General features: G+C 42.3%; 1 protein-coding gene across 1 annotated transcript in view; it reads right to left on the bottom strand.

Moving 5' to 3' along the window:
- The window catches only part of DCTN6 (dynactin subunit 6), a 28,732-nt gene extending 4,400 nt beyond the window's left edge, over positions 1 to 24,332 (bottom strand). The window contains exons 1-5 of the mRNA XM_010370888.2: positions 24,223 to 24,332; positions 16,286 to 16,350; positions 5,269 to 5,374; positions 3,223 to 3,311; positions 771 to 818 (exon numbers count right to left, since the gene is read on the bottom strand). Of these exons, the coding sequence (XP_010369190.1) occupies positions 771 to 818; positions 3,223 to 3,311; positions 5,269 to 5,374; positions 16,286 to 16,350; positions 24,223 to 24,245 (331 nt within the window). The 5' untranslated portion in view covers positions 24,246 to 24,332. The remainder of the gene's footprint in view (positions 1 to 770; positions 819 to 3,222; positions 3,312 to 5,268; positions 5,375 to 16,285; positions 16,351 to 24,222) is intronic.
- Between the last annotated feature and the right edge of the window lie 304 nt (positions 24,333 to 24,636).

Raw genomic sequence — 24,636 nt, 5'->3', positions numbered from 1 at the left:
ATCTATAAAACGAAGAGGCCACTCTACTTCACAGTTTAAGGAATAAATGCAAGAACAGATGTAAAGTGATGAGCACAGGTTTGAAACACAGTAAGCACAAACAGAAAATGCTGATGATAATAGTGATAATTGATAATCCAAATTAAAATAAAAGTCATTAAGTAGATTAACACAAAGTATCACTTTATTATTTAAAAAAGCAGCATTTTCTTTCATGCCACTCAGGACCAAGAAAGATAACCCACTATTCTAAAGAACTGTCATCATCCAGGTTCTTTCTGGACCTTGGTGGGACAAGCTCTTGAAGTTGCTTCCTAGTAGTGACACAGACTTTACGTAATCTCCTGTCTGGTCCCACTTACAAGCTCATGATATTGGTTTCTGATTGGTTAGGGAAAAGTATTTCTGAAATTAAAGAAAGCAACTGCTAGAGACACTGTGATTTTTCCCCTCCTTTAATTCTACAACAACACTAACCAACTAAAATTTCAGAGACTAGTATTTAGTAGAAATCTTTTCGGAATCTTTCATTTAAACTTTATGGTTTAATTCAATCCTGTACACAGCTGCTTTTAAATTTAATGTATTTAACATTACCAGACAACCACATAACCAGATTAGGTTCCTTACTGGCAAAGAATTAGTTTGCCAGCTATTGTAGCCCCCTTCCAAGCACACCACCTTGCCAGTTTGTATTAGGTTGTTTCCCAGGACAACACAAAGAGAAAAGAGGTCACTGCTTTGACAATAAAACTCTGAACATAGCTTACCTTTTGATTCAATGACATTATTATCTCCCATCTTCATAGCTTGGGAATCTGTAAGCCAGAGTTAGGTAAATACTATAAATATGTTCACCTTTAGTCCCCACTAACAGTATGTTTTTATATTGCACTGGGACAAAGGACAGAGGTGTCAGATGGGCCATGCAGGCTCACCCTCACCAGAACTCTTTGCTCTGGGCAATCTGTGGTAACGGTTTAATCTTTAAACATAAATATCTCTAGGTATAAATAAATGACTTGTTTTTGAAGAAACGAGTACCTTATACCCTGATTTTATGAGTATTTTCATAATTGTTTCAAGATAATTAAAATTATCCATCACCCAATCATTTAAACACTGTTAAATTTTGATATATCTTTATATAAATATATAGAATTTCCTGTATATAAGTGGGAATCATACTGTATAAACTTTTTTTTTTTTGAGACAGAATCTCGCTCTGTAGCCCAGGCTGGAGTGCAGTGGCGGGATCTCAGCTCACTGCAAGCTCTGCCTCCCGGGTTTACGCCATTCTTCTGCCTCAGCCTCCCGAGTAGCTGGGACTACAGGCGCCCGCCACCTCACCTGGCTAGTTTTTTGTATTTTTTAGTAGAGACGGGGTTTCACCGTGTTAGCCAGGATGGTCTCGATCTCCTGACCTCGTGATCCGCCCGTCTCGGCCTCCCAAAGTGCTGGGATTACAGGCTTGAGCCACCGCGCCCGGCCAATAAACTTTTATAGGTAATTCAGTTCACTTAAATTTGCAAGCATTATTCCACGCTATTAAAATCTTTAGGCCAGGGAGGGTGGCTCACATCTGTAACCCCAGCACTCTGGGAGGCCAAGGTGGGAGGACTGCTTGGGCCTAGGGGTTCAAGGACCAGCTTGGGCAACAGAGTGAGACACCATCTCTACCAAAAGTAAAATTAGCTGGGCACGATGGTGTTCGCCTATAATCCCAGCTACTTGGGAGGCTGAGATGGGAGGAATGCTTGAGTCTGGAAGCTGAGGCTGCAGTAAGCTATGATTGTGCCACTGCATGCCAGCCTGGGTGACACAGCAAGATCCTGTCTCAAAAAAGATAAAATAAAATATTTGAAAACATAATTTTAAAAGACTGATTAATGGTCCTAGTGGTTTTATGCTCATAGTTCAATTTATTTAAATATCTTGCTATCGTTGAACATTTAGATTTTTCCTTCTAAATATTTTCTACTATATATTGTATGTTTTACTGACACCATAAGATTCTACTATCTTTTTTTTTCAATCTTTTTGAGACGGAGTTTCGGTTCACTTGTTGCCCAGGCTGGAGTGCAATGGTGCGATCTCGACTCACCACAACCTCCGCCTCCCAGGTTCAAGTGATTCTCCTGCCTCAGCCTCCCGAGTAGCTGGGATTACAGGCATGCGCCATCACACCTGGCTAATTTTGTATTTTTAGTAGAGACAGGGTTTCTCCATGTTGGTCAGGCTGGCCTCAAACTCCCAACCTCTGGTAATCCGCCCGCCTCGGCCTCCCAAAGTGCTGGGATTACAGGCATGTGCCACCGCGCCTGGCCTGATTTTACTATCTTTTTAGAGTACTAAACTAAGCAAAAGAACTGGAGACATTCTGGGGGAGGGGGAAAGACAACACATGAATAATGGAATATTTTCACCCCTACACACCATTTTCTTGAATCAGACAATGTGTTGTCTACCTAAACCTATATAGGAGACACACTGACAAAGTTGGGATTCTTCAATCAAGAAGGAAGCCGGCATTGCTGTTTCTATGTTTATTGTCACTTAGCCATTGCTACCTGTCAACCAGCAAAAGAAGTGGTTACTTTCAAAGGGCTGAGCTAAAGATATGTGTGTGTCTGCGTTTGTCTAAAAATGGCATACTTACTTTATTGACTTATTTACAGGAACAGAAGGGACCATTTTAAAAATATATACTATTCAAAAAGTCTGTTCAAAGAGCTACGTGACCTACTTTTATTTATTTTTATTTTTATTCTTTTTTGAGATGGAGTCTTGCTCTGTCACCCAGGCTGGAGTGCAGTGGCACAATCTTGGCTCACTGCAACCTCCGCCTCCTGAGTTCAAGCAATTCTCCTGCCTCAGCCTCCTGAGTAGCTGGAATTTCAGGCATGCGCCACCGTGCCCAGCTAATTTTTGTAATTTTTTTTTTTAACAGTAGAGATGGGGTTTCAACATGTCGGCCAGGCTGGTCTTGAACTCCTGGCCTCAAGTGATCTGCCCACTTCGGCCTCCCACAGTGCTGGGATTACAGGCATGAGCTACCGCACCCAGCCTGGATGACCTACTTTTAAAAATGTAATTATAATATATATTATGAATGTAAGTATATTTGATAGACAAATTGTGACAGTTTTACAATTTCTACAGAAGACTTAGGTACTAAAGGACAGCCGGGAATTATTTATGGTAGATTATTGTAAAGGATACAACAGCCAACTTCAAACACATTATTGGTGCCAATGATCATAGGTTTTGGTTCTGGATCTTCAGTGTCAGGAGTGATATTATCTGGGTAACTATAAAAAGAAGAAACAAATCATCCAAAAAGTCAGTAACACGATAAGCAATCTTCTTCCCATTTTCGAATTTGGGTTAATTCTTTAAATTTTACCTACATCAAGCTTAAAAGATATGACTATGTAAGTTATTTCTTTTTTTGTTGTTGGTTTTTTTTTTTTTTTGATACGGAATCTCACTCTATCATCCAGGCTGGTGCAGTGGTGCCATCTTGGCTCACTGCAACCTCCATCTCCCGGGTTCAAGAGATTCTCCTGCCTCAGCCTCCCAAGTAGCTGGGACTACAGGCACGTGCCACTAGGCCCGGCTAATTTTTGTATTTTTGTAGAGATGGGGTTTCAACATGTTGCCCAGGCTGGTCTCGAACTGATCTCAGGTGATCCACTAGTCAGGGCCTCCCAAAGTGCTGGGATTACAGGCGTGAGCCACCACGCCCAGCCTATGTAAGTTATTTCTTAATTTAAGTCATTCATTCATCCTGTATGCTAGAGCAGGCTTGATTTTGAGTTGAAGAGAGCTACTGAAAAATAAAGAAGTCATTGGTGTGTAGAGAAGAACAGCCTCCCTTAGTTTATTTATTTTAGTTTATTTTATTTTTTGAGATGGAGTCTTGCTGTGTCGCTCAGGCTGTTTTGCAGTGGCACAATCTTGGCTCACTGCAACCTCCGCCTCCCAGCTTCAAGTGATTCTCCTGCCTCAGCCTCCCAAGTAGCTGGGACTACAAGGTTGGGTGCCACCATGCCCAGCTAATTTTTTTTTTGTATTTTCAGTAGAGACGGGGTTTCACCATATTGGTCAGGCTGGTCTGAACTCCTGACCGCATTCATGATCCACCTACCTTGGCCTCCCAAAGTGCTGGGATTACCCGTGTGAGCCACCACGCCCGGCCTACTTGAGTTTATTTTTTAAATTCAAAGTCCAGTGGGTCTTCTCCAGGACAAAGGAAAAAAGATGCTAGCTATCTTTTTAGGCTGTTAATTAGAATCAAAATCATGCCTAACTTGAAAATTTTCCACTCTTAATAATTATTTGGGATTGTGAAACATAAACAGATATTCACATAAAATAATTATTGCTATTAGTTAGCTAGTTGAAATACTTGGAAGATAAAATGTTTGTGTTCTAAGAGGAGGACGCCATTTTTAAATGGTGTTTTATCTCTGACAGTTGAGTTACTGCAGAATATAGCTGCTCTTAATTGACTTACACTGAAGGTGCCAAATGTATTTTAAATCCTAAGTAAGCATTAAATCAGTCTTTTTCTGACAGTTAAATATTTTCCCAAGGTCTTTCTTACAAATTCCATACATGGTTGCTATAAATTAGGTATAAGCTTGAATTCCTTCCCAAAATTTTATCTAGAAAGAACTTATAAATGTTTATGAAAAATTCATGGGTTTTACAGTCTGGTTCACTATGATCATGCACATGTTCTAGTATTTTATTATTTTTTAATCATTACAGTTAAAAAATTGCCTCTAGGACTCCACATTTTTCAACTATAATTCTGGGTGTCACCTGTGCAAAACATGTGAAAAAATATATTAGATTTAAATTCACATGTTTAGGCATGAGTAATAACATTTCAGCTAGAATCGAAAAATCCAAAAAAACTCTCTGCAGGGTGGTGGGCCCAGCACTTGGAGGCTTGAAGTGCTCAGGAAATGTTTGCTTAAGGAATGGGTGAGAAAGCCACATGTAAGGGGAAGATGACCAGGCCCAGCATCAAAGATTCTAGGCAGCTACTCAGCTCTCTCATCTTGGACAAGTCTTTTCCCTCATATGGTTTTTGGTTTGCTTCTTTACTTATGTTGAAAAAGACCCTTAATGTTTCTCTAGCTCTAAAATAGTAGGCCTCCTAGATGTCAGTTGAAAAGGTTCTTACAGACAGCTAAATTTAAGAAAAACCATTACCCATGGTCCTTGGTTCACAGTATGTATAAGAGTCTTACTCACGCATTTATGATAAGGGCCTGTTCTTCTATTAGGTTCCCTTCGCCAATCACTATTGGCCCAGCTTCTGCAATAATTCGTGCTTTAGGGTGGATCACTGTCCGAGGTCCTGTTAAAAATAGTTTGAGAAGAAATTAGTGGTGGAGGCTATGCTTCCAACAGGAGGGTAGAAGGTGACTGAGGATGGGTGAGGCTGTTGGGAGGAACATTTTCTAAGTATGTGCCAGGCACCAAGCTAGGTACTTCACAGATACTATCTCCCGGGCTTTATCATCAGTAGTCAGGGCCAAGTTGCAAGCAAATGTGAGTGGAATGGCACAGGCACTACAGCCAGACAGCTCTGGCTCAGCCTCCACTCGGAAGCTTCCCATGATCTCAGTGGTGAAACAGAGGTGATGACAACACCAGTCCCACAGGGTTGCTGTAAGGGCTAGGGGTGATAATGTTGGGAGACACAGCATGTGACACAAAGTTGGCAATAAAAATTAATTCCTTCTTTTCCCTCAGCAAGGTAAGGCTCTCTTTGCTTAACATGCTCTGCTTTCTTATGTGAGTGTGCCTCTGAATTAGTCTTTTTATTACATAATTAAGAAGAAATATGGAGGCCGAGATGGGCAGATCGCTTGAGGTCAGGAGTTCGAGATCAGCCTGGCCAACATGGCAAAACCCCACCTTTACCAAAAAATACTAAAATGAGCCAGGCATGATGGTATGTGCCTGTAGTCCCAGCTACTTGGCAGGCTGAGGCAGGAGAATTGTGTGAACCCAGGAAGCAGAGGCTGCAGTGAGCTGAGATCATGCCACTGTACTCCAGCCTGGGTGACAGAGCAAGACTCTGTCTCAAAAAAAAAAAAAAAAAAGGAGAAATATGGGTGGACAGAAGTCAGAAATTATGGGATCTAACAGCTTAGCTCCTCTGTCAGTGTCCCTATTACGAGTACACCTACTGAAAGGAGGCACAGCTTCTGCCGTCTGGCCCAGGATATGATTCAAACCAGTGAAAGCTGAAAAGGTTAAAGGGAGGCAGCAGAAGGACCCAAAGGTGATCACTGGAGTCCTAGGACTTTGGCCTGGGGAGCCCTGAGGCGATGCCTCCAGTCTCGAATTGAAGGGAACAGCCAGAGCCCTCATTACTCTCACTTCACCAGTACGGTACCCCGCCCTGAGCCTGGAATGCTAACACACTCCCTCCCAGCTTTATCTACCACAGGCTGAGGGTTCTGGTGATAATGAAACCACTGATGGGAAAACAATAGCCTCCTTCAGCCTCTCTCCAATACCTATCCCATGTAACCCTCAAGGCAATTTTTATGGGTAAACAAAAGCAGATGAAATAACTGACTCTGAAAGTAAGGGAGGGTGGACAGAAGTGTTGACGGAGGGGGTGGGGGATTAGGAAAGTGACACTGTCCAAGAAATTCGGTATGCAATTGTGTAAATTGGTTTTTTTTTTTTTAGAGACAGGGTCTCATTCTATCACCCAGGCCGGAGTGTAGTAGCGTGATCATAACTCCCTCCAGACTTCAATTCCTGAGCTCAAGCAATCCTCCTGCCTCAGCCTCTTGAGCTGCTGGAACTACAGGCACATGCCACCACATCCAGCTAATTTTTAGAGATGGGGTCTCACTATGTTGCTCAGGCTGGTCTTGAACACTTGGCCTCAAGAAATCCTCCTGCCTCAGCCTCCCCAAATGCTGGGATTACAGGCGTGAGCCACTGTGCCCCACCTAATTATATAAATTGTCGATTCATAATTATTATCTGCCTGTGACAGCTGAGATGCCTCACTATATGATATGTGGCAACAAAAATAAATACATGTTATTTTTGTCCTTTTGAACTTTTTATCTTGAAAACTGGGAATGCTTAATATACACTCATTCACAAATGTACTAAAAATAAGGAGGTGTTTCTGGTGCCCAGAGAATTGGAGAGAACCTCAGGGACGCCTATTCTTTTTCCTGATGAGGAATTGCTGGAGGTTGATAAGGAGGGTGGGGGCCTAAAACAGGCTGCTCAGTCCAACACCCCAACATTTCTTATCAGGACGCACAGTCTGGTAAGAAATAACAAGAGAGTGGCCTTGATCTCTCAGTCACTTCTGGCTTTCCAAATCTTCAGCTTTTAAAGTAAAATTTCCCAGGCATATTCTCCTATTCAGGATGGAAGATTTCAGGATAGAAGATGGGATGGATCTCTGAGATCCCTGGGAAGCTTCTCAAGTTGAACATGAGTGTAAATGTGTGCATCTAATCTTTTACTTAAAACAAACAAAAAATATATATGCATATATATACACATATTCACAGATATATACATATTTATATAATAACATGATTACAAAAAATTCAAACAAAGCAAAAAGTGAAAGATCTTCTTATGCTAATCTCATTACCTAGAGGTAACTATTCTTAAAAGTTTGGGGTATATTATTCCAGATGTAAGCTCCACTGTACACTTAAGATATGTAAATATTGCTATGGGCGGTGGCTCATGCCTATAATCCCAGCACTTTGGGAGGCCGAGGTGGGTGGATCACTTGAGGTCAGCAGTTTGGGACCAGCCTACCTAACATGGTGAAACCCTGTCCCTACGAAAAATACAAAAAAATTAGCCAGGCATGGTGGTGCACACCTGTGGTCCGAGCTACTCAGGAGGCTGAGGTGGGAGGATCACTTGAACCTGGAAGGCGGAAGTTGCCATGAGCCAAGATCACACGACTGCACTCAGCCTGGGTGACAGAGTGAGACTCCGTCTCAAAAAAAAACAATAAAAAAAAACTGTAAATATCACTCCATATAAGCTATATCTCATTAAAAAGTTTAAAAATAAATATGATTTGGAGAAAAATATGCATTTTAAGCACACTTCTTTCAAACCAAGAAATAGCACCTATTCTTCTACAATTTGTTTATTTCATGGTGATTTTTCCATGTAAGTATATCTAGATAGATATTCTTTTTAATGGCTGAAAAGTATCTCATTTTATATTAATATACCATAATTTATTTCACAGGTCCCTTAATAATGGCATTTTAGACATCCCACTTTTGGGGCTGAGGCCCTAAACAATAGGGAAACGAGCAGTGGATTTCTTTTAAAGGAGAAACTGTAAGGCTTCCAGCTGTGGGAACCAACTGAAATTTATAGTTTGCACCACACCAGGTTTATATTTTACGTCAAAATATTCTATGATAACAGGACACAATCTGCCTCTTTTAGGTTCTTTGTAATCAAAGCCCCAGCCAGCCCCACCCCCCGCCTTGTCTAGAAAGTCTAGACACCGGACTCTATCACCTAAAGGTGACGTGCTTACTCTCACAAAGGCTTGTTTTCTCATCTATAAAAAGAAGAGATCTGTAACCTACTTCATTGGGCTGAAATGTGAATTATATGAAATAATGTTTGAAAGAGGGATTGTGGGGTCTGGACCATGGTTCTTAAAAAATGGGATATTTATCACTATTTACTACTAAGAGCTAATGCATAACTTTTTCATAGTAAGCAAAATAACGTTCTGGTCTGGGACACAGAAGAAAAAGAACCGCTTTGCACCTCTACTCATGTATCAGGGTAATACCTCCTGTTAGCCAAGGGGAAAAATTCCACACCACATGATCGGACAGTAAAAAGATTAAGGAAAGTATTTTCCATAACTAGCTTTAAAAATCTTAGATATGGGGCTGAGCACAGTGGCTCACACCTGTAATCCCAGCACTTCAGGAGACTGAGGTGGGAGGACTACTTAAAGCCAGGAGTTCCAGACCAGCCAGGGCAATGAGTCACACCCCCTTCTCTACAAAATGAAAAATTAAAAAAAAAAATTGGCCAGTTATGGTGGTGTGCATCTGTGGTCCCAACTACTTGGGAGGCTGAGGCAGGGGGATTGCTTGAGTCCAGGGGTTCAAGGCTACAGGGAACAATGATTGTACCACTGCACTCCAGCCTGGGCGACACAGCAAGACACTGTCTCTGACAGTGTCTCTTTTTTTTTTCTCTAAGGGGGAAAAAAAAAGATAGGAGGAAGTGATCGTCACGTCTGTGACAGAAAGCAGATCCTTTGCCACTGCTAGATAAGTAGCAAGTAGCCAGAGACACTAGATATTCTGCCAGTCATCAAGCTGTAGCTCTTGACAAGACAAAGATACCCCTGGGACCTGTGTGTTTCTTTAAAACTAACGAAAACAAGTGATAGTTTCATTTTTCCCTTTCAAAAATGACTAATCCATGTTTCTTACATAAAGAACCCAAACAAATAAGGACACTTTTTAAAAATTTTTAAACATTTTTTTCAGAAGATACCAGAAGCACACATTTTTAAAAATCAAAATAGGCCAGGCGTGGTGGCTCACGTCTGTAATCCCAGCACTTTGGGAGACCACAGCAGATTGATCACTTGAGCACAAGAATTCGAGACCAGCCTGGGCAACATGGCGAAACCCCATCTCTACTAAAACACCAAAATTAGCCGGGCATTGTGGTGGGCATCTGTAATCCCAGCTACTTGGGAGGCTGAGGCAGGAGAGTCACTTGAATCCGGGAGGCAGAGGTTGCAGTGAGCTGAGATTGCGCCACTGCACTCCAGCCTGGGTGACAAAGTGAGACTCTGTCTCAAAAAAAAAAAAAAAAAAAATTAAGATAAACCTAAGTCCTGTAAGACATCTTACACAATATTTAAAAAATAATATGTGAACTATTTTAAGCATGTATTTTATTATTATTACTGTCTTTATCATTATTAATGATTACTAAACAAGTAACTGGAAAATGCCTGGTTAGAAATCTGAGGGCTGTGTCCAGAGAGGGAGAGAAAGCACCGCTGCATTTAGGTGAGACCAGTGATTTAGACACCACCTCCACCTGCTGGCAGCATTGCAAACTACAGGTCCCAGTGTTAAGCGGCTGAAATAAAAGTTTGAGAAACCATCACCTTTAAATTGTGAGGTGACAGTAAATGTCACAGGCAATAATACATCAAATAGGTTATCTCAACTTCTTGTGGGTCTTTTCTGGGCACAGAATGAAGTGGTTAGCATAAGCAGACTTCAGGATATGTAACCGCTAAGATTTTGGTTTGGTCAACTTTTTTCTTTTTGGATACAGTCTCGCTCTGTCGCCCCGGCTGGAGTGCAGTGGCACGATCTCGGCTCACTGCAACCTCCGCCTCCCAGGTTTAAGCAATTCTCCTGCCTCTGCCTCCCGAGTAGCTGGGACTACAGGCGCCCACCACCACGCCCAGCTAATTTTTTGTATTTTAGTAGAGACGGGGTTTCACCATGTTGCCCAGGCTGGTCTCGAACTCCTGAACTCAGGAAATCGGCTCGACTCGGCCTCCTAAAATGCTAGGATTGAAGGCGTGAGCCACTGCCTCTGGCCTGAACTTCTTAAAGGAAGGCTGTGATTTCTGTGAATGATGCGGATAATTCTGTCTGTGTGGTCTGATGATGGGAGGTTGGGCAGCAGAGAGTCCAGAGCCCAGCAACTCAAGCACCATTAGAAATAGCACACTGAAATGTGGCCACGGTTCACTTCATGCTTTTCTGATGCCATGAGCACTTTTATTATACCTAGATCAGGTCTGAATTCAACATGAAGTTTAAGGGTCTTGAGGTTAAAGTGCTTTAAAACTAAAACTCTGTCACCATGGAAAACACTGTTTGAAAGCTTGCTGTGAACCCTGGCGCTCCTTCTGGCAGGGTAGTTTGTGTATTTTCTTACCAAATGTGCTGAAGCCCTATTTGGCTTATCTCCTTGTTTGGATAAATGTGTCTAGAGTTGGAACTGCCTTACTGGCTGATGAATTATTTTTCTAAATGGGTTGGCTGGGCTTGGTGCCACATAGCCAGAAAGATATTCCTTGCATCCAATTTCCATTTCCCTGGTAAAGGACACTTTTCCTGTCTATCTTTGCCACAGAAAGCAATTTTTGTATACATTTCCATTTGTCAATAAATAATTCAAAAGGCCTTAAGCTCTGTTTTTGTGACAACTAAACAATTTTCTTGAACTGTAAGCTGAAGTACCCGTAAGAGTGCTTTATAGGTGATAATTTCTCAAGTCAAAGCCACTGTTCTGCCTTACTGAAAAAGAGTGCTGCAATGAAAGGGAGGCTTTTGGTCTGTATTAAAACTCTCCTAGAGATACTAAATAAGTGGGACAAAGTGCTTCTAGCACAAAACATTTCCACTGTGAAGAATTCTGCCTTCACATACTGATGTCCTGACTAAGTCCTGTCCCAGCCTCTCGCCCTGTAATGGACCATGGGACTGTGCTTCAAGGTACCTTTCGGAAAGGTTTTCAGCTCTCACAGATTTACGGGAAATAATTCACGGCCCATGAATTAAGGCAGACTAACTAAAAATAGGCTTGATGCTATGAAACCTTATTTACCCAAATTATAATTAACAAGTCGGCTGTTACTTTTCCCAGGCTTTGTCTCTGAACAGCCTTGAATAAGGGGGTCAGGCTCCAGCAGAGTTTCAAGTTATAGGGTTTCTGGTTAAGGACCATACTTCCAAGCATCCAGCTAGTTTCTCTGAAAAAACAAATACCTGCTTTTCTAGGAAAACAGATTGAGTTTAAAGTTCCATTAGCCTGAAACATAGCAAAGGAAAACATTACTTTCTTCCTAAAATATTTCAGAATGGAATAATTTGTAAAAGTATACATGACTAGAGGATGGAAAATTACACAAAACATCGTGAAAAAAAAAACTATGAATTAAACTATAGTTTATTGCTACTTAACTCAGATAAACTAAGCAAAAGCAACAATAAAAGCCCTAAGATGAAAAATAAAGCAGGGTGGTGAGAGTTGTAATCAGATGACTTATCTCCACTCTTTGCTTTTATAATTATATCTCCCAGGAGCTTTTTAATCTGATGCATTACATCAGAAAAATGAGTTAATAGAAGCCAAAAGACTTGAGACATTTTATACCAAATACAACAATGACAAAAATGATTATCTAAATACCAATTCTGGAAAATTCCCGTATTATACAGTTGAAGATAAGAAACATACATAACAAAAATGAGACAAGAATTGTAGAAGACAGAACCATCGGTAACTGTAACACTCTTCTGAACCTTCATTTTTCCTCAAATTTTCCTTAACTTTTAAAATTGAGTTTTTTTCTCTTCAGTATTTGAGCAAAAATTTTCTTGTTTTGAAACACTGGGTCAAAGTAAATTTAACAAGTATTCACTTGGAGGCCATCTGCTGTGATAAACTTTAAATCGCTAGATATTTCTTTTTTTTTTTTTTTTTTTGAGACGGAGTCTTGCTCTGTCGCCCGGGCTGGAGTGCAGTGGCTGGATCTCTGCTCACTGCAAGCTCCGCCTCCCAGGTTCACGCCATTCTCCTGCCTCAGCCTCCCGAGTAGCTGGGACTACAGGCGCCCGCCACCTCGCCCGGCTAGTTTTTTGCATTTTTAGTAGAGATGGGGTTTCACCGTGTTAGCCAGGATGGTCTCGATCTCCTGACCTCGTGATCCGCCCGTCTCGGCCTCCCAAAGTGCTGGGATTACAGGCTTGAGCCACCGCGCCCAGCCAATCGCTAGATATTTCTTTCCTTAAAAATGTATTACCACTTCTTATGTTATAATCCATCACTGAAAATCTGTGTTAACTTTGGAGGCCGAAAAGGGCAGATCATTTGAGGTTAGGAGTTTGAAGTCAGCCTGACCAACATGGTGAAACCCTGTCTCTACTAAAAATACAAAAAAAAATTAGCCAAGTGTGGTGGCACATGCCTGTAATTCTGGCTACCTGGGAGGCTGAGACACGAGAATCGCTTGAACCCAAGAGGTGAAGGTTGCAGTGAGCCGAGATCACGCCACTGCACTCCAGCCTGGGCAACAGAGTGAGACAGACTCTGTCTCACAAAAGAAAAAGAAAGAAAGAAAGTCTGTGTTAAAATGTCATTTTAACTATCAGAATTGTGCACCACCAGCTAGTGGTCAAAAACTAGTTGAAGGGCCAAGAGCGATGACTTACACCTGTAATCCCAGAACTTTGGTAGGCCAAGGCAGGAGGATCAGCTGAGGCCAGGAGTTTGAGACCAGCCTGGACAAAAATACAAACATTAGCCAGGTGTGGTGGTGCATCGCTGTAGACCTGGCTACTTTGGAGGCTGAGGTGGGAGGATCACTTGAGTGCGGAGGTTTGACACCGCAGTGAGCCATGACCACACCACTGCACTCCAGCCTGGGCAACAGAACAAGACCTTGGTTCTAAACAAACTAACTAACTAACTAACTAACAAACTAGATGGAAAATAGCTTTAAACAATGTACCTCCTTATGTAATATATATATATATATTTTTGGAGACATGGTCTCATACTGTCATCCAGGCTGGAGTGCAGTGGTGCAATTATAGCTCACTGAGCCCTCCCAAGTAGCTGGGACTACAGGCATGTGCCACCACATGTGGCTAATTTTTCCCTTCCTTCCTCCCTCCCTCCCTTCCTTCTGCTAATTTTTCTTTTTTCTCCTTCCTTCCTCTCTTTCTCTTCCTTTCCTTTTCTTTCTTTCCTTCCTTCTTTATTTTCTTTCTCTCTCTCTCTTCCTCTCTCTCTCTCTCCCTTCCTTTCCTCCCTCCCTCTCTTTCCTCTCTTTCTTTCTCTCTTCCTTCCTTCCTTTCCTTCCTTTCTCTATCTCTCTCTCTCATCCCACTATATTTTCCACACTGGTCTTGAACTCTTTCTGGCCTCTGCTTTCTTAAATAATTTCAACATGTAGGGAAAGTAGGAACATAAGAGGCATAAAGGGGGAGGAGCACAACGTAGTGAAAACCAGAGGGAGAAACAGGAAAGTGAATACTGATCCCTGATACCCCTAAAACTCAGTCCTAGGCAGTGGTCCACCAATCACTGGCAGCTACCTTCCTTGCACAGATAATGCCTTTACAGCCCAGAAAATCTTCTGTAAAAGATGTTATTTCAAATCTGAAATACATATCCCCCACCCACGTAATGTCTGTGTATATTTATGCCTGCAGATGTAGCTATACCATCTACATATCTATCTTATAGTAGACATTATATAGTTATTTAAAATGGGGTTGTTGTGGGGCCAGGTGTGGTGGCTCACACCTGTAATCCCAACACTTTGGGAAGCTGAGGCAGGAGGATCGCTTGAGCCCACGAGTTTAAGACCAGCCTGGCAAAATAGCGAGACCCTGTAACAAAACAACAACAACAACAACAACAACAACAAACGGAGTTGTTGTAACATGGAGGGATTTTTTTTTAAAAAAAGACAAAATGTAAAATGGGGAAGAAGTAGAAATGCCAGGGAAAATCTACATAATTACTTCAGTCTTACTTTCCTTCTAACTGAAGAATGATTGTAAACTACTATAAGGTATTATTCCTAGAATATCATGATGATAGCCACAATTATAATGCAGTAAAATGATGAGTAAAAAGAACACAGAGGAGCATTTTGATAAATATGTGGTCCCAGTCTGCAGTAGATTGTAAAAAATTAAAAAACATGGCCCTCCTCATTTTCCTTCATAAACACTTTGCAAGTGGTTTAGATAATACAGAAGACAAAGAGTTAACACAGCACTGAAAAGAAACAGGGCCATTTTCTACATTTTTAAAGTATCTCAATTTAAAATAATTAAATCAACCAACCTGGCAAATTCTTAACAATGTTCCCTAATACTGGCACAATCTCCACTGGTTTTATAAGACAAGATGCCTAAATTGTTTGGAGGCTTGGATATTTTTGGGGAGAAAATATGACGTTACAGGGTTTTTTTCTATTAAAGAAACTGTTCATTTAAGGAAATAAAGTGTATTTCCTCTCTGAAAGTGTAATAGGTCACTGAACACTTTAGTCTGGTGGCATACAGGTGACATGCGGCTGTTGGTAAGAATGAGCTCACACTAATAAAACTGCAAGGGCACCATATCCAGGCAAACCCCAGGTAAAAGAACAGAGTAAAATGTCTGAGGAACTTAGTCAAGTTCATGTAAGTAAAATGTTGGACTTGAGCTCTGGCAAGGCTACACTGAGAAGATCTGACCACGTTAACAGCAAACGGTTATTGACAGCTCACTACTCACAATTTTCATGTTCTCTTTCAAGAAACCTAAGAGGTAGACACTACTATTTTGCATGTTATGAAAATTGCTCATTGCCATCCAATATCTCTTCTCCTCTTTTTCCTTGTAATAGAACCCTGATCTCATTAGCAGCTGCAATGCAACCAGCTAAGACTACATCTCCCAAACTCCCCTGCAGCTTGATGTGTCTCATGGCTAAGACAATCTCATGGACACATCAAGCTGCAGGGGAGGGTCGTGTGGAACTTTCAGGAAGGCTATTTAAAGGGAGCTGACTCACAGCTGGGACACATGCCCTTTTGCTTCCATGCCTCCCCTTTCTCATCCAAGATGACAGTTGGTGCTCTAGCCATCACTTCCTGGCCTACAGGACGGGAGCTCCACGCTGGACAATCAACTTATCAGCCCTGCATTACTTACCTCAAAACTTTTTATACGAGAGAATAAACCTCTGCAGGTGTAAGCCACCCCTACATGCAGCCAAACTTGATCCTGATATACACAATTATATAGATGGGGAAAAAAAAATCAAGGTTAGAGAGGTTAAGTAATATGTCCAAAGTAACCCAGCAAGAAAGGAAAAGGGAGCAAAGCAGCCCAGGTCCGTTGACTCCGTGGCCCACGCTCTCCACGAAGCTCCACAAAGGCAGCACCGTAGCACAGTGCCTGGCACATTGCAGGTACACAACAGATCTCTCTCAAATACATGAATGACTTTGTTATACAGCCTCATTAGTATTTCAGATAGGAGTTTAAACACAGCCTCCATCACACTGTATTCCTTCAGAAATTTTAAACACATAGGAGAAAATGCATTATTTTGTCAATAAAACTAGGACATCCGTGAAATAAACATGGAAGACAGTATCTAATTGTAAAGCACTAAAATAGATTAAATCACACTAATTCTTGAAAAACAGTAAATAAACTATTTTCTTACCGATAGTTACATCTCCTCTGATTTCACTTTCTACACATACCACTGCTCCAGGAGCAATCTTCACACTGTAGCAAGAAAAAGGTAACATTTACCAGGGGTAAGATTAAAAATACTGTTGGAGAAGCTACCCTGACACTGTAATGAAAACAAGGTTTAAAAAATGATGGAAAAAAAGACCAGGTGCAGTGGCTCACACCTGTAATCCCAGCACTTTGGGAGGCCGAGGTGGGCGGATCACCTGAGGTCGGGAATTCGACACCAGCCTTACCAACATGGAGAAACCCCATCTCTACTAAAAATACAAAATTAGCTGGGTGTGGTGGCGGGCACCTGTAATCCCAGCTACTCGGGAGGCTGAGGCAGGAGAATCGCTTGAACTTGGGAGGCGGAGGTTGCAGTGAGCCGAGATTGTGCCATTGCACTCAAGCATGGGCAATAAGAGTGAAACTCCATCTCAGGAAAAAAAAAAAAAAAGATGGAAAAATGGAGTCAATGGTAAGAGGGTAAGGTTGTAATAGATTATAAATTTTTCAATTGGTATACTGTCCATCATCCCAAATCACATGTGCTATAGTATTAAAATGCTTGAGAAGAGTTTTGAACCTTTTCTTTTAATACCAGCATGTTTCTAAACAGCAAACAGCTGAAAACAACCTAGATATTCATCAGTGGAAGACTAGTTAATAAATTATGGTATACTATGGACTATTACATGGTCATGAAAAAGAATGAATAATCCCTTGTCAAGATTTTGGAATGGCTGTGCACAGTGGCTTACACCTGTAATCCCAGCACTCTGGGAGGCCAGGAAGGGGAATTGCTTAAACCCAGGAATTCAAGACCAGTCTGGGGAACATAGTGAGACCTCATCTCTTAAAAAAAAAAAAAAAAAAAAAAAAAAAATGGAATGATCTCCAAGCTATATTGTTAAAAGTAAAAAAAGTGAAGTGAGAAAATGGACAGTATGTAATATGCCATTATTTTTGTAAAGGCAGGGTGAAAAAATATACATTTAAACTATTTAACAACCAGCAAAGTAATACTTAGAAATTTAAAATTTACAAATATTTCTATTTACTCTCATATATATATATATATACACACACACACGAGAAACTTTTCACAAAGTAATATAAATTGTAGTACAAATTGTTCAAAAGACTAATAATTTCCATATAACTTATTGATGCTTTTTTATATTCTGCTGTTATCTTTCGTTTGACAAAGCTGTATGTAAACACTGACCCTAGCTGAACCATGAACTGACATGAGGAAGTGCATCAAATGACTTCCCCATTACAGTGATGGTTATTAGGAAACTTCTTTTCATTAAGAAAAGAATTTTTCTTTCTTTTTTTTTTTTTTTTTTTTTTTTTTGAGACGGAGTCTTGCTCTGCCCCCAGGCTGGAGTGCAGTGGCGCGATCTCGGCTCGCTGCAAGCTCCGCCTCCCGGGTTCACGCCATTCTCCTGCCTCAGCCTCCTGAGTAGCTGGGACTACAGGTGCCCGCCGCTACGCCCAGCTAATTTTTTTGTATTTTTAGTAGAGATAGGGTTTCACTGTGTTAGCCAGGATGGTCTCGATCTCCTGACCTCGTGATCCGCCCACCTCGGCCTCCCAAAGTGCTGGGATTACAGGCGTGAGCCACCGCGCCCGGCAAGAAAAGAATTTTTCTAAATGGCAATGACATTCATGGTGTTAAATCTGCTCTCAGCTACTATGAAATAACACTAACATTTTAGATATTTTGTCTTTGTAATTTTGTTTGGATTTTTCAAAATTTTGATTTCCAATTGTTCCACTTTGGGCTGGGCATGGTGGCTCATACCTGTAATTCCAGGACTTTGGGAGGTCAAGGTGGGTGGATCACCTGAGGTCAGGAGTTTGAGACCAACCAACCTGGCCAACATGGCGAAACTCCGTCTCTATTAAAAATACAAAAATTAGCCGGGCATGGTAGTGGGCGCCTAGAGTCCCAGCTACTGGGGAGGCTAAGGCAGGAAAATGGCATGACCCCAGGAGGCGCAGCTTGCCATGAGCCGAGGTAGCGCCACTGCACTTCAGCCTGGGCGACAGAGCAAGACTCCATCTAAAAAAAAAAAAAAGAAAAGAAAAGAAAGGTGTAAATGTTTGTGCAAGAACACTTATGTAAAAATATTAAAACACGATTTTACCTGTTCTATCTATGTTGAAATACCATATGCATACATCTAAGCAGAGACTAGTAAGTAACAAAGTAAAAACCTCTTCCCTCTCCCAGGTTGGACATCACTGAATGAGTAGAAGCACGAAAGTCATGAAGAGAAAGGGAGCAGGTAAGGCTGAGAGGAAAAGCAGGACCAGCCCATTAACAAGCTTGTACACCATGACAAGGGATTTGAATTTGCAACTGTAGGCAAGAAGTCACTGAAGGATTCCCATTCCCAAGCCAACAATGTCACAAAATGGTATGCAGATAATTGACACTTGTATGAAGAAGTACTTGGCGGTGGTGGGGGTCAGGGAGGCAGCTGGTCTAATCCTACAGAGATAATGCAGGCCTGAAATGCTGTATTAGTCCGTTTTCACACTGCTATACAGAACTTCCCTGAGACTGGGTGATTTATAAAGGAAAGAGGTTTAATTGACTCACAGTTCCACATGACTGGGGAGGCCTCAGGAAACTTACAATCATGGCGGAAGGTAAAGGGGAAGCAGGCACCTTCTTCACAAGGCAGCAGGACAGAGAGACAGTGAGAGGGCAGGGAAAACTACCATTTATAAAACCATCAGGTCTTGTGAGAATTCACTCACTATCATGAGAACAGCATGGGGGAAACCACTCCCATAATCCAATCACTCGGATTACGCGTCCCTTCCTCAACAGGTGGGCATTATAATTCAAGATGAGATTTGAGTGGGGACACAGGGCCAAACCATATCAAATGCACTGGTAGCACATAGGAGAAGCTGCAGGTATGTCTAGGAAATAGAAACAAGACTTGGCAACAAACACATTTAATAAAAATCTGGTTTCTAGGCAACGTTGAAGGTAGGTACTTTCCATTCCTTGTTACAGGCCCCAAGGACCATAAAGTGTGTATAGTCACATCCCTCAGTATCCAGTATCTGGGAGATTGGTTCCCAGACCAATCCTCAGATGTTCAAGTCTCTGATATAAAATGCTGCAATATTTGCATAAAGCCTATACACATCCTCTCATACTTTGTCATTTCTAGATAATTTACAATACCTAATATAATGAAAATGCTATGAAAATAGTTATACTGTATTGTTTACAGACACAATTTTTTTTTTCCTATTTTCAATCTGAGGTTGGTTGAATCCATGGATGTGGATGGATATAAAGAGCAAACTGTATTTGCTTTCTTCTCTGTGGAGGGGAAATAAGTTTGACTAGTGTATTAGTCTGTTCTCACACTGTTAATAAAGACATATCTGAGACTGGGTAATTTATAAAGGAAAGAGGTTTAATTGACTCACAGTTCAGCATGGCTGGGGAGGCCTCAGGAAACCTACAACCATGGCAAAAGGGGAAGCAAACACGTCCTTCTTCACATGGTGGCAGGGAGGAGAATGAGTGCCCAGTGAAGAAAGAAGTCCCTTATAAAACCATTAGATCTTGTGAGAACTCACTCACTATCATGAGAACAGGATGGGGGAAACGGCCCCCATGATTCAATTATCGCCACCTGGTCCCTCCCACAACATGTGGGAATTATGGGAACTACAATTCAAAATGAGATTTGGGTGGTGACACAGCCAAACCATATCAACTACAGAAGGATGGGGGTGAGGGGCATGGAGTGAAATAAGGAAACTGGTGCCATCCTGTCCCCTTCCTGGGAAGTGATGATTTCTGATGGAGAGGGAAACTCAAATTCCAGGGCTCAAAATCAGCTGCTCTGACTCGCTCTGACTCAGCTTCATTTATGCCAGAAAAACAACCCAAACCAGCCTGGGTCACATGGTAAAACCCAATCTCTACAAAAAATACAAAACTTAGCTGGGTATGGTGGCTTACACCTGTACTCCCAGCTACCTTTGGGGGCTGAGGCGGGAGGACTGCTTGAGCCCAGGAGGTAGAGGTTGCAGTGAGCCGAGATCGCACCACTGTACTCCAGCCTGGGTGATGGAGTGAAACCCTGTCTCAAATAAAAAAAAAAAAAAAAGAAAGAAAGAAAAAAAGAAAAAAGAAAAGAAAAAACTAACCAAAAGTCAGGAGCCAAGGAGCAAAGTCAAAGCCTCTAGGTTTCTGATCTGGAAAACTAATGGCACCATCTGAGAATAGCCTATGGGAGGAGGGGCAGATTTCAGAGAAAAAAGTCATTTGGCTAAATTTTAGATTAACTCAGTCTGAGGTATCTATGGAATAGTCACCAGATATGCCCAATAAGTAATTGAAAATACAGATTTTGAAGCTCACAAAAGAGTTCTAAAAATATAGCTGTGAGAGTCAGAAGGGTAAAGATTCTTTCATTAACATGTCTCTCCATCATTTCTATGCCAGAATCTTACCCCAAAGTATTCCCTAAAATACAGGCAAAGTAAGATGAAAACTATTTTTCAGATTGTACCAATTTCCCTACTAGTGTGATGAACTAAAAAAAAAAAAAGACACACACAAATTTTTCTTTCACAATTTAGGGTGGACAAACCTTCACACCGCAGGGTATTTTTAAAGATCTAAGTAAAGAAAAAAATAATGTATTAAATAGAAAACACTAATAATCCCTGAGTCTATCTTCAAGAAATGGTTTTGAGAATAGACACAGCTCCAGCTGTTTCCATCATTTTGTCAGGCTCTGACTTTTTACAAGGCATAAGTCAATGAAATCGTACCAATGGTCCTTCTGGGTGATACAGCCTGTCAAGAGTCAATCTGGGCCAGGTGCAGTGGCTCATGCCTGTAATCCAGCACTTTGGGAGGCCGAGGTGGGCATATTCCTTGAGGTCAGGAGTTCGAGACCAGCCTGGCCAACATGGTGAAACCCCGTCTGTACTAAAAATACAAAAATTGGCCAGGTGTGGTGGTGGGCACCTGTAGTCCCAGCTACTCGGGAGGCTGAGGCAGGATGATTGCTTGAACCCGGGAGGCAAAGGTTGCAGTGAGCTGAGACTGCGTCACTGCACTCTAGCCTGTGCAACAGAGTGAGACTCCATCTCAAAAAAAAAAAAAAAAAAAAAAAAAAGGAACCAGGCATGGTGCAAAGCTTTCACTGCACTCCAACCTGAGCGACTGTCTCAAAAAAAAAAAAAAAAAAAAAAAGTCAATCTGCTGAAATAACAGAAAATATGTAGCCCTCCTACTGTATTGGAGAAGAAAGATTTTAGTAAGATTAGAAGAAAGAAATTAGAAGAAAGTAAAAGAAAGAAAACTTTTAGTAAAAGCAGAAAATCATCTGGTCTAACCCTCTCATATTACAGAAAAAACTGAAATTCAGAGACTAGAAATTTCTTGGAGCAGAGTTCATTCCTGGGGCATTACTGTCCTGAAATCAGTCATCTCTCTTCTAGTTGAAAGTTTTCTGGAAACATCCTGTCACTCCAGATGTTTTTCCATGATAAATGAATGACACTGTCCTTGAATGTATCACCATCTGTAAATGTCATTTCTCTGATACTTTTCATTTAAAGTGGGTTTTTATGGTAAAATATGCAGTTTTATTAAGCCCTGGTCAAATAAATTAGCCTCTATAAAATGTCTCTTGTTTTAGACCTTATTTCTCATTGCAATTTTCCATTTCCTCAGCTTCCTTCTCATTACGAAAAGAGCATTATCTAACATTTAACTTGTCCTGGGCAACTGAGAGTAGGAGAGACTCACAAGTGCCCCCTGCCTTCAGTTTTACGCCCAAGGGAGAGATTCCAGGTAATGCTTGCATCACAATCAGCACACTTCTCAGTGGGGCAGGGAAGAATTAATTCACAACTAGGCCAACTAAAACGTGGTCCCAATATCTCTGCAAGGACCCCTCTGTGTCTCGGAGTGGTGGGAGCAGAGAGGTGAGTCGGCAGATGGGAGGGCAAGACTTAACCTCAGATCTGTTAAAGTAACAAGTCAACAATACCTTCATCTTCACTGTAAGCTACTATCTACTGCACATAATATTTATAACACATCTGTTCCTCTTTAGCTTACGAAAAAAAAATTATAGAGTATCTGCTTAAATGGAAGAAAAATCTAAATTTTAATTTATGGCACCAGAAACAATGTCAGTTTTCTTTTTCAAAAAGAGTCAGCAGAGGGAGCTCAACACTGCTGCTGTTCGAAATGGCTTTACTTTTGCACTTGTGTCATCCCAGCCACCAACAGCCACCAACAGACCCCAGCAATGAAGACTACCGGAGAAGAAGCCAAAATTGCCGTCCTCACATGTTTACAAAGGAGCTTGTCCACTCCACGCCTGGCAGAAAATGTCACAGTTCTAACCTTATACACTATTGGTGAGAATGTAAATTAGTTCATCTATTTAAAATAGTATGGGAAGGGCGCGGTGGCTCAAGCCTGTAATCCCAGCACTTTGGGAGGCCGAGGCGGGCGGATCACGAGGTCAGGAGATCGAGACCATCTTGGCTAACATGGTGAAACCCCGTCTCTACTAAAAATACAAAAAATTAGCCGGGCGTGGTGGCGGGCGCCTGTAGTCCCAGCTACTCGGAGGCTGAGACGGGAGAATGGCATGAACCCGAGAGGCGGAGCTTGCAGTGAGCCGAGATCGCGCCACTGCACTCCAGCCTGGGCGACACAGCCAGACTCCGTCTCAAAAAAAAAAAAAAAAAAAAAAAAAGAAAGAAAATAGTATGGTGACTTCTCAAAGGACTAAAGACAGAAGTACCATTGGACCCAGCAATTCATACAGAACTACCAATCCAAATGGAACTACCATTCGACCCAGAATCTACTCAGAGAAAACCATCGTACTAAAGACAATTAAACTCCTTTGATTATCACTGTACTACTCACAATAGCAAAGTATGGAATCAACCTAAGTGTTCATCAACGGATGACTGGATAAAGGAAATGTGTATCTATACGATGGAATACTACAGAGCCATAAAAAAGAAAGGAATCATGTCTTTTGCAACAACATGGATGGAACTGGAGGCCATTACGGTATGAAATAACTCAGAAACAAAATCAAATGCACATGTTCTCACTTTTAAGTTGGAGCTAAAATGAGTACACAGAAACATAAAGAGGGAAACTGAACAGACACTGGGTACTCTAAAAGCAGCGAGGGTAGGAGGGGTGTGAGGGCTGAAAAATTACCCATCGGGTACAACGTTCACTATATTTGGGTGATAAGTACACTAGAAGCCCAAACTTCACCATTACGCAATATATCTGTGCAACAAATCTGCGCATGTACTCCCTGCATCTTAATATATAGTGTGTGTGTGCGTGCGTGTGTGTCACAGTTCGAGGCGCGGCCCCCTTTCTGACAGCGACCATAAATCCCTTTACACACACCACCCTCCAGAGACAGGAAGGGCCTGGGGTGCGGCCAGCACTGGCGTGGGGGTCTCGCAACATGCAGCAGAGAATCCAGCGCCAAGCCGTGGGGTACAGCCGCCCCAAGCACCGCCGATTATGCGGGAGAAGGGAGCCGGCCTCCCCCCGCGCCGCAGGAAAAAGCTGACGTCACCCTCCCCTCGCAGCCCCGCCGGGAGACCCCCTCTGCGCAGGCGCCTGCGGGGAGGGAAGGACAGACAGGAACAAAAACCTTCCAGGCGGTGACTCCGCGTCCCTTCTCAGCCCTCCCCGCCCCCACTCCGTAGCCCCCTCCCTCAGTGGACGCCAGTTCTGGGCTTGAGGTACCTTCAGCCCGAAGGCCCAGGATGAGACACCCTCTGAGTCGCCACCATTGGCGACCAGGAACAGGTTCCACCCCTACGCAAAGCTGAGAAAGGGCTTTTCTCAAGCAGCAGACCCACCTCTTTTGAGTCTTCTCCGCCATGGTACGGCCCCAATTGGAGCGGAGATCTACACCACCGCCTGGGTAGAGCGATAATTCCACACGCGATTGGAGCGCCTGGCAGGGTTGGGAAAGGGGTGGAGCCGGGGTGGGGCGAGGACTCTGCGGGGCGGGGCCAGGGAAGCTTGCGGCTGTTGTTAGCGTCGAGGCTGGGTGCACAGTACTGTGCGTGGCCGCGGGGCGGGGCCGTAGACCCTAATTTGGAACAGCCATAGGCTGGACACAGGCCAGCACTTTGGGAGGCCGAAAGGCCGAGGCAGGAGGATCGCTCGAGGCCAGGAGTGCGAGACTGCGAGACCAGCCTGGGTAACATAGTGAGACCCTCTCTTCCTAAAAAAAAAAAAAAAAGAAAAAGCCTGTCACAATGACCTGC

This window comes from Rhinopithecus roxellana, chromosome 9, assembly GCF_007565055.1.
Source record: "Rhinopithecus roxellana isolate Shanxi Qingling chromosome 9, ASM756505v1, whole genome shotgun sequence".
NCBI classification, from domain to species: domain Eukaryota; kingdom Metazoa; phylum Chordata; class Mammalia; order Primates; family Cercopithecidae; genus Rhinopithecus; species Rhinopithecus roxellana.
Note: the sequence above shows the minus strand (reverse complement) of the source record. Positions and strands in the feature narration are given on the sequence as shown.